Raw genomic sequence first — 15,887 nt, forward strand, 5'->3', positions numbered from 1 at the left:
CTGCTGTCCATGAAAGCATCCATGCTGAAGCAGCACCTGGGATCTATAATGTTGTAATCAACTATCACAAGTTCTCTAGGGAGGCTCTCATGTATGCCCTAAACCACATGATGGAGCACAAGGCCACCTCCCTGGTGTTCCTGGACATGACTCCTGATGATCGTGACCTATGGCTCAAGACTTTCCTAGCCAAGCACTACCATATCTTATTTGATCTGAGCTGTCTGTCCTTTATACTGTTTAAAAACTGATTTGGTCCACTTGCTCTATTCCATCTATCCTAGATGCTACTTAAGAACAATGATGTTTCTCTGAGTTCTATGGGTTTCCCTGTTTAAGAACAGATATGCTACACTTTATCTGATGTGTCTGTCCTTTATCCTGTTTAAGAACAGATTTGGTACACTTGCTCTATTCCATCTATCCTATATGCTACTTAAGAACAGACATGGTACACTTGATGTATTCCTATATGGTACTTGAGAACAATGATGTTTCCCCGAGTCCTATGGATTTCCTTGTTTGAGAACAAATATGCTACACTTGATCTGATGTGTGCATACTTTATGCCAATGATGATAACAAAAGTGAATATTAAGCCTACTCAGTTAGCCAGCCACTAATAACAGTCCTTTATGTTGTTTTGCTGTTTTTGGTGTTTAAGAACAGATATGCTACACTTGATGTGGTTTTGGTGTTTGAGAACTGATACTCCTATCTCTATCCTTTATCACTATTTAGTAGCTGGCTACACTGTCATGTAGGATCAATTTTACTGAGCTGAGGGTAATATTAATAACTATTTCATATTTACAAGTCCTAATGTTCCTATCTTGATTCAGATTCACTTGATCTGGTTTTGGTGTTTCAGATTCACTTGTTTGAAGTCCTAAGTGCCAGACCCCATGAGCTAGTACTTGTTTTTGTGTTTCAGATTCACTTGTTTGAAGTCATAAGTCCCAAAAACTCCCTTGTCCTGTTTAGTGTCTGCTTTCTCTGCTGTTTGAGCAAATTGGATGAAAGAGGATGTCTATGTTGTTTCAGATTCTTTCAGATTCACTTGTTTGAAGTCTTGTTGTCTTGTGTGACCAAATGGGTTTATCTGCTATTTGAAGTCCTGTTTGAACAAGTGTTTGAAATATCTGCTGTCTGCTTTCTATGTTGTTTGAGCAAATGGGATGAAAGAGGATGTCTATGTTGTTTCAGATTCACTTGTTCGAATTGTTTTAGATAGTTGAATACTTGTGTAGTTTCATATTCGTGTAATTTTAGACTTGTGTAATTATAATTGTTTATTTAGTGTAGTCACCTGAAAATGTGTATGCATAGTGTTGGTGCCTTTTTCGGGTGCCAATCACTCAACACAAACCGCGGCGGTGCTCTCTGCACAGGGGCGGGCGGTCCGCGGTCAGGGGCCAGACGGTCCGCGACCTGGCGCAGGGCTAGGGTTTCTTGCCTGACGGCCGGACGGTCTGCGCACTAGGGCCGGTCGGTCCACGCGTGCGCAGGGGGCGGTGAAGGTCACCGGCGACGCTTGGATCTCGCTCCCGGGAGGGACCCCGTCGGGGAGGAGAGATCCTTGGTGATGTCTAGGCTTGGGCAGACCGACTAGACTCCTCTAATCGACATAGAGTCGAAGAGAAGCGGAGAATTTGGGGATTGAGAGGCTAAACTAGAGCTAGACTAGAACTACTCCTAATTGTATAGGAAATAAATGCGAGATAAAAGTGTTATTGATTCGATTGATGATTACAAATCGGTCGTATTCCTATGCTTTTATAGAGGAAGGGGGTTAGACCCGTTACAAACAAACTCCCCGAGCTAATCCCGTGAATTTCGTCAACAAACACGGCAAGAAACTCAGAACCCTAATCTGTTCTGCGCGTGCGGACCGTCCGGCCCACAGGAACGGGCTGTCCGGACCACGGACCGTCCGGCTCCAGGGCCGGACCGTCCGGTCCTCAATTTGGTACTCAACATATGACCTCCTGCCTTTTGGTGGAGCTGAGCGAACCAAAAGCAACTAACTCGATGTGATCACATCGGTTTTCTTAGGCATCTTGCCACTTACTAGGACGATACGCAAGGGTCTTGGTCCCGATGGTTAACTCAACGAACGTGCCCCGTTTAGCTTTGATCAGACTGTTAGTCCCAATATCGCTGAGTGTCATACTGGTCCTGACCAATTTGTCATCTTGCTTTCCTAATTTTCTAAGTGTTCTGGCGTAGCTCCGTAATTGACCAGGTCTTCTCCTTGCAGGTTGTCTTCCTCCATGGGTGTCGGTACGTCGTTGGAAGTGTCCTGGTGTAGTGCGGATGATCTGTCCTCAGGGGTTGTACGGTTCGCGCCCTGTACGGTTGGTCCGGTCTTTATAGCCGGACTATCTGCCATACCTGCAAAGAACTGCATGGTTGTTGTTTTATTTTCTGTCTTTGTGGCCGTTTGATTTTCCTCAACGATCTTTGGTCTCCATCTCTTTTGTGGTGGCGGATACTGTGGATGCGTGTCAATGAATATTTTTTCCGCCTCCTTTTCCTGGTTCTCCTTTGCTCTTAGGCGCTGTAATTTTCGCTTTTGCGATCGCGTCAATCCCGATGGGCACCATCAGGGCATGGAGTATTTTGAATCGACCGTTTTGTTGACAGTCGTATCTTCTTTTTTGTTTGTGTTGGCCGATTTACCAAAAATCATCGACCCTTTGTTATTTTGTTGTACGATGACATCTGTTATTCCTATTTCAATGACGTCCCCTTTTATCGTACTGTTGGAGGCCGTAGCTATATACCCCCCTGCCGGATTAGTCAGCCTTTGGGGCCGAGTGGTTTGGCAATCTTGCTGGGCCTGTGCTCGTGGACCAGATTGAGGGGCTCTCAATCGGTCTTGTACTGGAGGCTCAACCTGGCAAAGACAGATGACTGGGGTGCCCACCAAGTGGAGTATTGTGGTGTCCCGAAGGGATATGGTGGCATACCCCACATCTGATTCGGGATATATGGTGGTGGTGGTATGTATGTATGATGATATGACATATGTGTGTATGGGAGTGGAGGTGTCCATGCATGTACGTTAGGTCTTAGTTGGACATTATGACCTCCCGTCCTTTTCAATTAGTGAGGTGGTCCAATCGGCCTAACCTGCTGTCGCTCCTGGGTGGGTAAGCGAGACCGCTTTGGTGGCCGATCACTGGGGCCAGCCTTCTTTTCACATATTTAGACAATAATTGATCAAAGGTCGGGCTGGATTTGACCAACTGACCAACAGCCTTGAACGTGTTAGTTTTCCACATACCTATTTCTGGTCGTCGTGGTTTGAAGGTATGTGGTCGCCGTGACTCCTCGGCGTTACCGGACTGTCCGCTGGAACGCTCTGGACCGTCCGGTGATGTTATGGATCGTCCGCGCCTGGGCACCGGACTATCCGCGATGTGTAGTATGGATTCTCGCGCTTGTCCCCTTGTCTGCGCTTGCCCCCCACTACTGCAGGTTGTGATGGTCACCTTCAGTGTCTCCCCTCCATCAAGAGTCTTCTTGGCCACCACTTTCCTGCAAGAGATTTTGTTGTTTCCATCGGCCTCCGGTGCGTTGTCGATGATGACTTCTTTGTCTTTGCCCTTATCGGCTGTGTTGGGTCGAATTAGGATCTTTTTTCCATTGAAGTCGATCACATTCATTGGGAAGGGCTCTGTGTCCTCCTAAAATTTCAATCGTCCCTCATTAATGGCCGATTGGATTTGTCGTCAAAACACATTACAATCATTAGTGGCATGGGAAAATGAGTTGTGCCACTTGCAATATGCGCGACGCTTTAGTTCCTCGGCGGGTGGAACGGTATAATCGATCTTAATGTTACCATTTTTTAGTAATTCATTGAATATCTTATCACATTTGCCGACATTAAATGTAAACTTAACCTCCTCCTGCCGTTTCTTTTGAACTGACTGCAAGGAGGAGCAAGCCAAAGATTTGGCCTGCTCGGGCCAAACTATTTCGGCACTGTAAACTTCCTTTGGTTCATCGTCCGAACTACTTTGATTGTGTTCTACTATATGGACATTATGATGAACCGTTTTGACTAGTTCTTTCCTTCGGCTTTCACAAGCCAAAGCTCTCTGATGTAATTGTGCTAGCGTAAAGAACTGGATGCCTTCTAATTTCTCTTTTAAATAATAGTGCAATCCATCAAAGGCTATTCCTGCCAGTTGTTTATCTGTTAAATGAATTTGAAAGCATCGATTTCTCGTATCCCAGAATCTCCGGATGTAATCACTAACCGATTCAACCTTTTCTTGTCGTAGGGCCACTAAGTCTACTAAATCTAGCTCGTAATCGCCAGAGAAGAAATGTTCATGAAATTTTTGTTCTAAGTCTCCCCGTGACAAAATGGAATTAGGAGGGAGCGTGGCATACCATGTGAATGTAGTCCCTGTTAAAGAAAATGAAAATAAACGTACACGGAATGCTTCGGTGTCAGCCAATTCTCCTAATTGTGCTAAGAACTAGTTTATGTGCTCACGCGTGCGCTTTCCTTGGTCACCCGAAAACTTTGCGAATTCGGGTATTCTGGTCCCCTGTGGGTATGGGAGACGGTCAAACTGGCTATTATAAGGTCTCTGATATGACTACCCCCCGGGGACTATACTAACTCCGAGCTTATCTCAGAACGCCCTAGCTATTTCCTCTCTTACTATATCGATGGCAGCCGGTGGGAGACCACCGACTCTTTGGTCCAACATGGGTGAGTTTGTTTGGATGTTGGTATGTTGTTTTCCTCCCCATTGGTTTGGGTTTAGCGGCGCGTTAATACATGCCCTATGAGGCTCATAGGACTGGCCATTCCTTTCTGGCCTTCTAGGGGCCGGAAAGTACTCACTCTCACGGGTTTGGTAGATTATATTATGGTGCTGGTGTGTCGTATGGTGAGATGGGAAGTCTAGCTGGGACGGATGCGGAATTGGGTATCCATCCTCCTCAAAAAACTCTGTGCCGGACCGTCTGGTTAAATACGCGGACCATCTGGCTCCGTGCGCGGACTGTCCGACCATGTGGCCGGACCGTCCGACATTATATTCGGACTGTCTGGCGTCATACGCGAATGGTCCGAATGAGTTATCTAGGGTTTGCACGGTATGTGGCAGCTTGGGTGCAGGCATCGGTAATTCGCTTCTAAAAATGGGATCAGCCGCCGCTGGACCGGATGGTCGACGCTCACGCGCGGACGGTCCGGACATGCGCAAATCGGCAAATTTATCGCCAATGTGTGTGGGAGGCTGTTGTTGCCCAAGGTACATGTCTATCGGCATCCCATAAAAGGGATTGTGACTGGTTGTGACAACCTGTAGCCGATGAATTACGTGTGTATTCCCTTAGTTCAACCTCGTAAGAAGAAAGATTTGCAATAGAAGACTTATCAAGCACACACACTAGCCTTTTATGATAATTTTGTATATCCCCTACGATACGTTGCATTTGCTCTCGTTGTTCGTCTATGTAAGCTTTAAGAGACTGGAGTTCATTGGTGCTACTTACATTGAGGGTATTCGTAGTAGGTCGGAGCAAAGCCAGATATGTCGCCCGTTGCTGAACGACTTTGTTGTTCCTGTCCACCTTGAAGTCGGCCAGGAATTTCGCCTTTGCTTCCTGGATCAGCTGCTCCTGGCGCTCCTCGAATAGGAGCTGTTCTTCAGCTGGCAAGGTTTCCCATGTCGACTTGATGATATTGCTGGTGGAAACTTCAGAGCTATCCTTTGAACAAGCCATTGAGGGTCGATCTCGATAGGTCTATATGAAATCGTCCCCAGCGGAGTCGCCAAAAAGTTTGTTGGTGCCTTTTTCGGGCGCCAATCACTCAACACAAACCGCGGCTGTGCTCTCTGCACAGGGGCGGACGGTCCGCGGCCAGGGGCCCGACGGTCCGCGCCCTTGCGCAGGGCTAGGGTTTCCTGCCTGACGGCCGAATGGTCCGCGCACTGGGCCGGACGGTCCGCGCGAGCGCAGGGGGCGGCGAAGGTCGTCGGCGGTGCCTGGATCTCACTCCCGGGAGGGACCCCGTTGGGGAGGAGAGATCCTAGGTGATGTCTAGGCTCGGACAGACCGACCTAGACTCCTCTAATCGACGTAGAGTCGAAGAGAAGTGGAGAATTTGGGGATTAAGAGGCTAAACTAGAGCTAGACTAGAACTACTTCTAATTGTACAGGAAATAAATGCGAGATAAAAGTGTTATTGATTCGATTGATGAATACAAATCGGCCGTATTCCTCTGCTTTTATAGAGGAGGGGGGCTGGACCCGTTACAAACAAACTTCCAGAGCTAATCCTGTGAATTTCGTCAACAAACACGTCAAGAAACTCGGAACCCTAATCTGTTCTGCGCGCGCGCGGACCGTCCGGCCCACAGGCGCAAACTGTCCGGACCGCGGACCGTCCGGCCCCATGGCCGGACCGTCCGGCCCCATGGCCGAACCGTCCGGTCCTTAATTTGGTACTCAACACATAGTAGCAGTTTTGTCATGTCGATCTTGTGTAATTGTCGGTGTTGAAAAAAATAGTGAACCAAACAAACATGAGCTGTGTTTGTGCAACTTATAAAAACGGTAAACCAAACATGGGCCATATTGATCTTAGCTAATTGGGATCAGACAACCAAACACGTATTGCAATTGTTGGTTGCATCAGCCTATACAACCTATGTATGGGCTTCAACCGAGCTTATATGACCCAAACTTCATTCAAGTGACCAGCAACCTCCTTGTCAGATGGTGGTCATCAAGCCCAATCCCTCTTAGGGCTTGTTCGGTTATTTCCAATACACATGGATTGGATGAGATTGGAAAAAATTAAGAAGAAGTTTGACTTGTTTGGGATTCAAACTCATCCAATCCCACTCAATCCACATGGATTGAGAGCTAACCGAACAAGCCATGCGTCACAGGCTGATATGTCTCGTATGGATCATTTGGATCGTTGAGGTGCCATCCTGTCATGCAGACCCCCACAACTGATGCACGCTGCGACGGGATTAACCAGGACATCGCTTTTGGGCCATTTTCTGCGTTGGAGGGGGAGGAGGAACATGGACTCCTAATACAGGATCGAGATGATCATCGTGCTTCATCCACGGCAAGCAAAACTATGAAGACTAGCTCAAGGATAACACTGTTGGCTGCACCAGAAGAGGAACATGGACCCCCTAATACAGAGGGATGATCATCGTGCTTCATCTATGCCAAGTAAAGCTATGGAGACTAGCTCAAAGATAACACTGCTGGCTGCACCAGAAGAGGAACATGGACCCCTAACACAGGAGATGATCACCGTGCTTCATCCATGCAAGCAAAGTTATGGAGACTAGCTCAAAGATTGCACTGCTGGCTGCACCCAAAAGCTTGTGAGGGTAGACCAATGTCCAAGTTTGTTTCAATCACAACACCTGATGGCTTCTCAACTCATCCTCCTCCTTTCGTGAAGACCTCTCCAATGTGGACGCACATCGAGGCAATGGAGGTTTTCTGCGGCGACCAAGCTGAACTCTTTCGCTAGTTCTGTAACATGTACATCATCGAGACTTGTCTGAATTATGTACATCACCTTTGGAGCATGGTGCATTGATTAACAGGGAGGAGAAAACAGAGGGTGCCCAAACACAAGCATGTCTGCTCTTATTTTATTCATATAAATAATTAACTTACAAAGATCAATAGACAAGTTCCTGCAGGAAATCTCATTACCGACTGGAGTAGTCAACACCGGGCATGCCATCCGTTGAGCAGCTCATCAGTTGTTGGAGATGTTGCGCGCAATCTTGAACCACTCGGTGTGGAAAGAGCCAGGCATGTCGACCCTCTCGTAGGTGTGAGCCCCGAAGTAGTCCCTCTGGGCCTGCACCAGGTTGGCAGGCAGCCTGTCCCTGCGGTAGGAGTCGAAGTAGGCCAGGCTAGCGGACATTCCCGGGGTGCTGACGCCGTTGTTGATGGCGAGGCACACCACCCTGCGCCACGCCGCCTGCCTGTCCATGATCTCCTGCGCGAACTCGGGGTCTACGAGCAGGCTGGCGAGGCCCGGGTTCCTGTCGTAGGCCTTCTTGATGCGGTCCAGGAAGATGGCGCGGATGATGCACCCGCCCTTCCAGATCCTGGCCAGCTCGCCGAGGTTGAGCCCCCAGCCTTTCTCCGCGCTCTTGGCCTTGATGATGTTCATGCCCTGCGCGTAGCTGCAGATCTTGGACGCGTACAGGGCCTGCCTCACGTCCTCCACCAGCTGCGCCTTGTCCACCGGCGAGCCGGTGGAGTAGTAGTCACCCTGGAAGATCTTGGAGGCCTCCACCCGCTCGTCCTTCAGCCCGCTCAGGAACCTCGAGTCCAAGGACGCCTCGATCGTAGGAGCGGCCACCGACAGCTCGGCGGCCTGCTGCACCGTCCACTTCCCTGTCCCTTTCATCCCGGTCTTGTCAAGGACCTTGTCCACCAGGTAGCCATCGCCATGCTCGTCCTTGATGCCAAAGATGTCGGCCGTGATCTCGATCAAGAAGCTCAGGAGCTCGCCCTTGTTCCACTCGGAGAACACCTGGTGCAGCTCACTGTTGGTGAGCTTACCGACCGACTTGAGAACGTCGTATGCCTCGGAAATCAGCTGCATATCGCCATACTCGATTCCGTTGTGAACCATCTTGACAAAGTTGCCCGATCCACCTTTGCCAATGTACGTGACACACGGGCCACTGTCAGGGACCTGAGCAGCCACCTTGAGGACAATGTCTTCGACGTACTTGTAAGCCTCGAACGAGCCTCCGGGCATCAAGGACGGGCCGTTGCGGGCACCCTCCTCTCCTCCAGAGACACCCATGCCAAGATACAGGAGGCCGCGCTCCTCCATGGCCTTCTCCCTCCTCTCCGTGTTCTCGTACCACTCGTTCCCCCCATCGATGATGCAGTCGCCCTGCTCCAAGTGAGCTGCGAGCGTCGCGATGGTCTGGTCAACTGGCGCGCCGGCCTTGACGAGCATGATCACCACCCGTGGCTTCTGAATGGACTTCACAAAGGACGCGGGGTCATGGAAGCCGTAGACGGGAAGGTTTCCTTCTGCCTTGGCACGCTGCACGGTCTCGTCCACCTTGGAGGTTGTCCTGTTGTACACAGAGATGGGGAACCCTTTCTCTGCAATGTTGAGGGCAAGGTTCTGCCCCATGACCGCAAGGCCAGCAAGACCGATTCTTGTGAGCGCCATCTCCTCCTACACTGAGAAAAAAAAATCTATTTCATACATAAGCCGAGCAGGACCCTGGAAACAAAATCTATTTTCATGTACCAAGGTTAAGCGGCCGATGAGGTGAATACATAAGCCGAGGATCAAAGATCATACGCTGCCCTGCGAGTCACAGGGCCGGCTACATATAGGTGTATAGGATGAAACCAACTGAATTTCTTTGAGACGAAGTAACTGAATACACAGCACCGCTAGAGGCGAAAAGAGCAAGAAGGCAAGGTAATGCGTCTCTCTGTCCCCTGGCCGAGTAAACAGTTTTCTAAGCTAAACAGTTTTCTAACTAAACAGTTTTCTAAGCTAAAGCCATTTTGTAGATCGTTTGGCAGAGAAAAGAGGTGTTTGACAGGACTCTAACTTATTTTCAAAGAAAATCCAGAGCGGAAGCCCTCTAAGTTCATCGACTTGCTTCCATGGATCTGGACCGGCAGGCAGCAGAGTAAAATCGGCGATCGGAGCTAGCAGCGCAATCATCTGGATCTCTACACGAATTCAACCCCCAGTCCCCATGCTTCGGGAACAAGAGGACCCAAAGGAGACAAAAAAAGAAAACCTCAACGCGGTGGAACTGAAATCCGGGGAGGACGGAGCTGGAATCGGACAGGGTGCGGAGATCGGGATCCGAAGCCTCACCTATGGAGCTGGCGCGCTGCCGAGTGCCGATTCAGATGCGGAGTTGAATTGGCGATGCCACCACCGTCCGGCCACCTACCTCTCTTTCACTGACCATCGGCCTTCCCTCCCCCACCACTTAAATCGCCAATCGGGCAGGGAAGGTGCCTTTCGCACCTTGCGCAGCAGCCGCTTGGCGGCTTTCGGGGTAGTTGTTGACGAGCGGGGGCAGGCAGCCACCGACGGGTGGGCCCCTTCGTGGTCGCCTGCTCACACCGGTCCCGTCGGCCGCCGCAGCCCGCAGCCCGCAGCCCGCAGCCCGTGAACCATGGCTCGGTTGGTGCTTCTGACGCGGCGGGCCCAACACCCACCCGGTTCCCACTCACGCCAGGGGCCCGGTGGGCCGTGGTGGCAGGGTACGATGGTTGGTGGTGCTCTGACGCAAGCAACTCATCATTCACGCGCGGCCTGCCGTTGCTCGACCGGTCCCACCTCCACCGCCAGCGGCCAGTGCAGTCGTGGTCTTCCTCCTCCTGCGTGTCCTCGTCCTTCTTCATCCGTTTTCCCACTCTGCGTCCGTCCGTCCACGTCCATCCATCCCCATTCCATTCCCCGGTCAAACAAACTGCCCAGAGGAAAGTTGTAGCGCCTTTCCTTTCCTGCAAGTCCAGCGTCGGTTTGATAAGATAATGCGGGCGGGGCGGAGAACGGCAGTTCCCACGCTGCCCAGTGCAAAGATGTGTTGTTCGTTGCTGACTGACTGACCCGAGCCGCCGAGCGGGAGTCGTTGGGGGGCCCCGCCCGGGCCTGCACCAGCACCGCCGGTTGCGGTTGCTGGTTGGCTGGCCACGACCGCCGCTAGTGCCAGTGGAGGGGTTGCATTTCTTCTCTCTGACCCAGCCTGCCTCTCGTTGGACCGGTCGTCGTCGAGGCCACTCCGTTCACTCCACTCCACCCAGGGGTGGGTCGGGAATTGAATTCCCCGCCGTCTCTACGCCTGCTGCCGCGGGTGGAAAATATCTATCTGCACCGGGACGGACTAGTCGCCCGCGCGCAAGGTGCTCGACGGATTGCTGCTACACCGGGCAGGCATGGCGGCGGGCCGGGGCGACTGGGAGGACATGGTGCGCCGGATGTTCCCGCCGGGGACCACCATCCCGGAGCCGCTGCCCGACATGGACTACTCCTTCGCGCTGACGTACAACGGGCCGGACGTGTCGTACGAGCTCCCGCGGATCCAGCCCGTCTGCGTCCCCGCCATACCCACCGCCGAGCCGGCCTCGGGGCCCCTGGGGCTCGGCAGCGGCGTCGTGCCCGTCGCGCCCGTCGTCGGCCCTGCTGCGGCCCGTGCCCGTGCCAACCCGCCGGCAGCGTCCCGGGCTGGTGCTGCTGATCGCCGTGCCGCGAGGATGACGCCGTCGGATTCCTCCGATGACGAGGAGGACGACGCCGGCAGCTCCGGCTCCCGCTCCACGAAGGCCTCGAGGCCTGCAGTGCCGGAGGGGAGGCGACCTCAGGTGGTCACGTTCGGGGTGCCGGAGGAGGACAGCGGCGGCAGGTACGAGAGCAGCGAGATGGACGGCGGACACGACGCGGCGTCCGCCGAGCAGCACGTCGCGGTGACGAGGCCGGCCGAGAGGAAAGGGCGGACCTGCTGCCGCCGCTGCGGGAAGAGCAAGTGGGAGAGCAAGGAGTCGTGCATCGTCTGCGACGCGCGCTACTGCGGCCACTGCCTGCTCCGCGCCATGGGCTCCATGCCCGAGGGCCGCAAGTGTGTCACCTGCATTGGCCAGCCCATCGACGAGGCCAAGCGCTCCAGGCTCGGGAAGGGCTCTAGGATACTGTCTCGCCTGCTCGGCCCCCTGGAGGTCAGGCAGATCCTCAAGGTCGAGAAGGAGTGCCAGGCGAACCAGCTCCGGCCTGAGCAGCTCCTGGTCAATGGTTTCCCTCTTGACGACGAGGAGATGACCGATTTGCTTAGCTGCCAACGACCTCCTGGGAACCTCAAGCCTGGAAGATATTGGTATGATAAGGAGTCAGGATTGTGGGGAAAGGTAATTCTTGTCGGTTTGAGAAAACCGGTTTCATGCAACCTCAGCTTCTCCAGCTGCTGATAACGTTATGTTTCTGCTGACATATACTCGTAGGAAGGTGAAAAGCCAGACAGCATCATTAGCACTAACCTCAACTTTAACGGAAAGCTTCAGCCTGATGCTAGTAACGGCACCGCTCAGGTTTTCATTAACGGGCGGGAAATTACAAAGATTGAACTGAGAATTCTAAAGGTGTCAATTGTTCCTTACCATTGGTTTTCCAAGAATATGATGATTGAGAGTTGCTACTGAATGTACATTGTAGTTCTGTTTCACTCCTCTAACCAAACCGATCACATATTTACTGTCTTTCATGCAGATTGCAAAAGTCCAATGCCCCCGTGATACTCACTTCTGGGTTTACCATGATGGTGGCTACGAGGAAGAAGGACAAAACAATATCAAAGGGAAAATATGGGAGTCAGTATGTATCTTGGTCAAACATTCCTTTTTGGTTTTCTAAACATTGTTAATTAACATGTATTGTCGTTTCGTTGCTTTTAGCATGACTTGTTGTGCTCTTCTTTTAACAGCCTTTGACACGTTTTGCGTGCGCCTTGGTTTCACTACCGGTGCCTCCTACAAACTTTGATGCGACAAAAGATGAAGCCCCTTATTCATCAAAAACTGTACCTGACTACTTAGATCATAAAAGAATACAAAAGCTTCTTATTCTTGGATCTCCTGGAGCTGGAACAAGCACCATATTTAAGCAGGTATCACCAAAATTTACATCCATAACGCCTTCAGTTTCCCTATATGTTTCTGCAAGGTGCCATGTGACATCACCTATGGGTTATTGCAGCAGCATGCATTACTCGTCTACAGCTAGCTATTTAGAACCTTGGACGCACTCCAAATTTGTCATCAGTTCTTCTATGAAACTCAGCTGAAAGTTTATTGATAAAGTTTCTGTTCAAGTAATCCCAAATTCTGGTGAAGTAGAAACCAACCATCTGACTATTTTGGAGTGCCTGTTTCTGCAGTACTTCATAAAAACCTTACACAACTAGATCTTATATACATTTATGTTTGGTAAAGTTAGCACTTTGAATCTTGGCTTAAAGTTTATTACTAAAGTTTCAGCAACAAAACAAAAAAAATGGCTCTCCCAGTAAACTTCTATATGCTTTCTATAAAAGCCGGTTTTACCTGTCAAAAAAGGAGTCCCTTGTTTTGGTAGTGTGGGAATACTATTATTGTTTCAGAGTGTCAATTTGTGTGGTTAAACGCTGAGATCTTCTGTAAGATATAATTGCTTGGGACTAAAAGGCTTTGTTGTTGTTGTCTAGTTTAGTAATTTTAATGAGAAATGGCACCATTTGAGTTCATATCCTGTTACCCTTATTTGGTTTACATGACAGGCTAAGTTATCATTTATCTTGCATACATTTGCATGACATTTGGTTTACATAACAGGCTAAGTTGTTATACGGCAATAGATTTACTGATGAGGAACTTGAGAATATCAAACTAATGATCCAAAGCAACATGTTTAAGTACCTGGGGATTCTGCTTGAGGGCCGGGAGCGCTTTGAGGAAGAGGCTTTGGCTGTACCAAATCACCCAAGCTCAGTGGGCGATGATCCTCAGCAAGGTATCAGGACAGCTGATACTTGTTCTGCTTCTTTTGTTTTTCAGGAGCTTATGCTGTATATTATTAAGTTGGTCTTTTTGATGCAGATGAAAGTAAATCTTCAAGTTCCAATTCTTGCATCTACTCGATAAATGCAAAACTGAAGAAGTTTTCCGATTGGCTCCTGGACATCATAGCGACAGGAGACCTAGATACATTCTTCCCTGCAGCTACCCGTGAATATGCTCCAGTTGTTGATGAGTTGTGGAAAGATCCTGCCATTCAAGCAACATACAAAAGAAAGGATGAATTGCATTTTCTCCCTGATGCTGCTGAGTACTTCTTGAGCAGGGTATAAGCCAAAGCAGTTGACTTGAACTAATATGGTCCATTCCATTGCTGATAAGCTGCGATTAAGTACAGAGTTACCCTTGATTGATCCTGTTGACGACTTGCATTTTCACTGATTCTGCTAGATCAGCACTCCATATTATGACTTACTCTACTCGTGCATCCTTCTACCCATTAGTAATTTCGTTAGATTTTTGGGGAAATGGAATTGATGGTCCGCAGGTTTTTAATCATTTAAGGAACTTTAAGTTTCCAGATTTTTCTGGCCTTCTCTCATCTGCAAACAATGATCTTCGGCTCCATACTGACTAGATGTGCTGCTACTTATTTTCTTTTCCCTCTCTGATTACCTAAATTGACCTGTCCATTGTATGACAAATCCATGCAGGCTGTTGAAGTATCAAGTAACGAATACGAACCGTCAGAGAAAGACGTGATATACGCTGAGGGAGTAACACAAGGGAACGGATTGGCCTTCATTGACTTCACCTTGGATGACCGGAGCCCTATGTCAGAATCCTTTGGCGACAACCACGATGCGTACCCTCAACAACCAGTAAACAAGTACAGTCTATCTTCCCCGCTCTGCTCACCTGTCGAATTCTTCCTCTCCTAGTTGTCTTGCCTCATATGCTTCTATCCTCTCTCAGGTACCAGCTGATTAGAGTGAGCGCCAAGGGCATGAACGAGGGCTGCAAGTGGGTGGAGATGTTTGAGGATGTTAGCATGGTGATCTTCTCTGTAGCGCTCAGCGACTACGACCAGCTCGGAGCCCCAGCGAGCGGCAGTAGCAGGACACTCGTGAATAAGATGATCCAAAGCAGGGACCTGTTTGAGGCTACAATCAGGTGCAGGAGCCTCTCCATTACTGTCCATGTCATTCATATGTGTATATATTGCAGAAACACAATTCCAATGGACTTAAAGTTACTGAATCATATATTTTTCAAGTTACAGGCAGCCGTGCTTCCGTGACACGCCGTTCCTGCTTTTGCTGAACAAGTACGACGCGTTCGAGGAGAAGATCGGGCGGTCCCCGCTGTCGTCGTGCGAGTGGTTCGGCGACTTCTGCCCGCTGCGGACGCACCACAACAGCCAGTCGCTGGCGCAGCAGGCGTTCTACTACGTGGCCATCAAGTTCAAGGACCTGTACGCGGCGAGCACGGGGCGGAAGCTGTTCGTGTGGCAGACGCGCGCCCGCGACCGGCCCACCGTTGACGAGGCCTTCCGCTACGTCCGGGAGGTCCTCCGGTGGGAGGACGAGCGTGGCGTCGCCGGGTACTGCCCCGACGAGTCCTTCTACAGCACCACGGAGCTCAGCTCGTCCCGCCTCATCGCCGCTGCACAGTGACTGTCGCAGCGTTGTTTTGTGTATAATGATCGTATGCTTGCTTGTTTCCCGAACAAATCAAATGCTATCAAATATAGTGATCTGAGTGATGAGCAGAAAACTCGTACTGTCCTTTTGGTGTCCATGCTGCCGATGTTCCCTTCTCTTCTGATTCGGAGCATATCCGGTGAGCATGGGCTTACGGTGTTGTGCACATCAAATCCGAGCCATCCTTTTGGATCCAACGGTTCTTGTTTTTTTTTCATATTATCCCATACGCTCCCCTCTTCTCTGGTCAAGTATTTTTACAATAACCCACCCCCGCGACTCACCACCACTCTCTCAGCTTGAAACACAGCCGAAGAACATTGACCCATCCAGCAAACTATTGCTGTCGGCTAAAACCATGCATGTTTGGTTTCTTTAATCACCCTTTTATATAGCTGCTATGTAGCCGCTGCAGCTACAATTTATAGAGATAATATTGTAGAAGCCGCAGCCGAATTAAAGCCACGGTCGCATTAAAGCCGCAACAAGCCACTCGAATGACTAAATTTTAGTCCTTAAAAATTATATTTAAAAAAACTATTTTAGTCACCTTTTGGTAGTTTAGGGACTAAAACTAAACTTTATGAGGTGAGAATCAAAAGAGGAAATAAAAAGCAAGAA

The 15,887-nt window shown here is 50.0% G+C and overlaps 2 protein-coding genes across 8 annotated transcripts; one reads left to right on the plus strand and one right to left on the minus strand.

Moving 5' to 3' along the window:
* Nucleotides 1–7,535: 7,535 nt before the first annotated feature.
* Nucleotides 7,536–10,237, minus strand: LOC541700 (6-phosphogluconate dehydrogenase 2). Of its 6 annotated transcripts, none has more exons than NM_001279373.2 (2): nt 9,890–10,040; nt 7,536–9,231 (listed from the first exon to the last, which is right to left on the minus strand). In NM_001279373.2, exon 2 carries the CDS (start codon nt 9,218–9,220, stop codon nt 7,772–7,774), a length of 1,449 nt encoding a protein of 482 aa, NP_001266302.1. In that variant the 5' UTR covers nt 9,221–9,231; nt 9,890–10,040; the 3' UTR covers nt 7,536–7,771. The 6 variants fall into 6 exon arrangements, with proteins under 6 accessions (NP_001266302.1, XP_020394764.1, XP_020394765.1 ...); XM_020539175.2 differs by having other exon boundaries at nt 7,573–9,226; nt 9,890–10,237; XM_020539176.2 differs by having other exon boundaries at nt 7,573–9,246; nt 9,890–10,198.
* On the plus strand, nt 10,083–15,339 carry LOC100272751 (uncharacterized). Of its 2 annotated transcripts, none has more exons than XM_008649283.4 (9): nt 10,083–11,922; nt 12,016–12,153; nt 12,281–12,385; nt 12,495–12,677; nt 13,381–13,558; nt 13,645–13,889; nt 14,277–14,452; nt 14,539–14,736; nt 14,840–15,339. In XM_008649283.4, exons 1-9 carry the CDS (start codon nt 10,960–10,962, stop codon nt 15,237–15,239), a joined length of 2,586 nt encoding a protein of 861 aa, XP_008647505.1. In that variant the 5' UTR covers nt 10,083–10,959; the 3' UTR covers nt 15,240–15,339. The 2 variants fall into 2 exon arrangements, with proteins under 2 accessions (XP_008647505.1, NP_001347039.1); NM_001360110.1 differs by having other exon boundaries at nt 10,467–11,922; nt 14,846–15,308.
* The last annotated feature ends 548 nt before the right edge of the window (nt 15,340–15,887 follow it).

This window comes from Zea mays, chromosome 6 (genome assembly GCF_902167145.1).
Source record: "Zea mays cultivar B73 chromosome 6, Zm-B73-REFERENCE-NAM-5.0, whole genome shotgun sequence".
Classification (NCBI taxonomy): Eukaryota; Viridiplantae; Streptophyta; class Magnoliopsida; order Poales; family Poaceae; genus Zea; species Zea mays.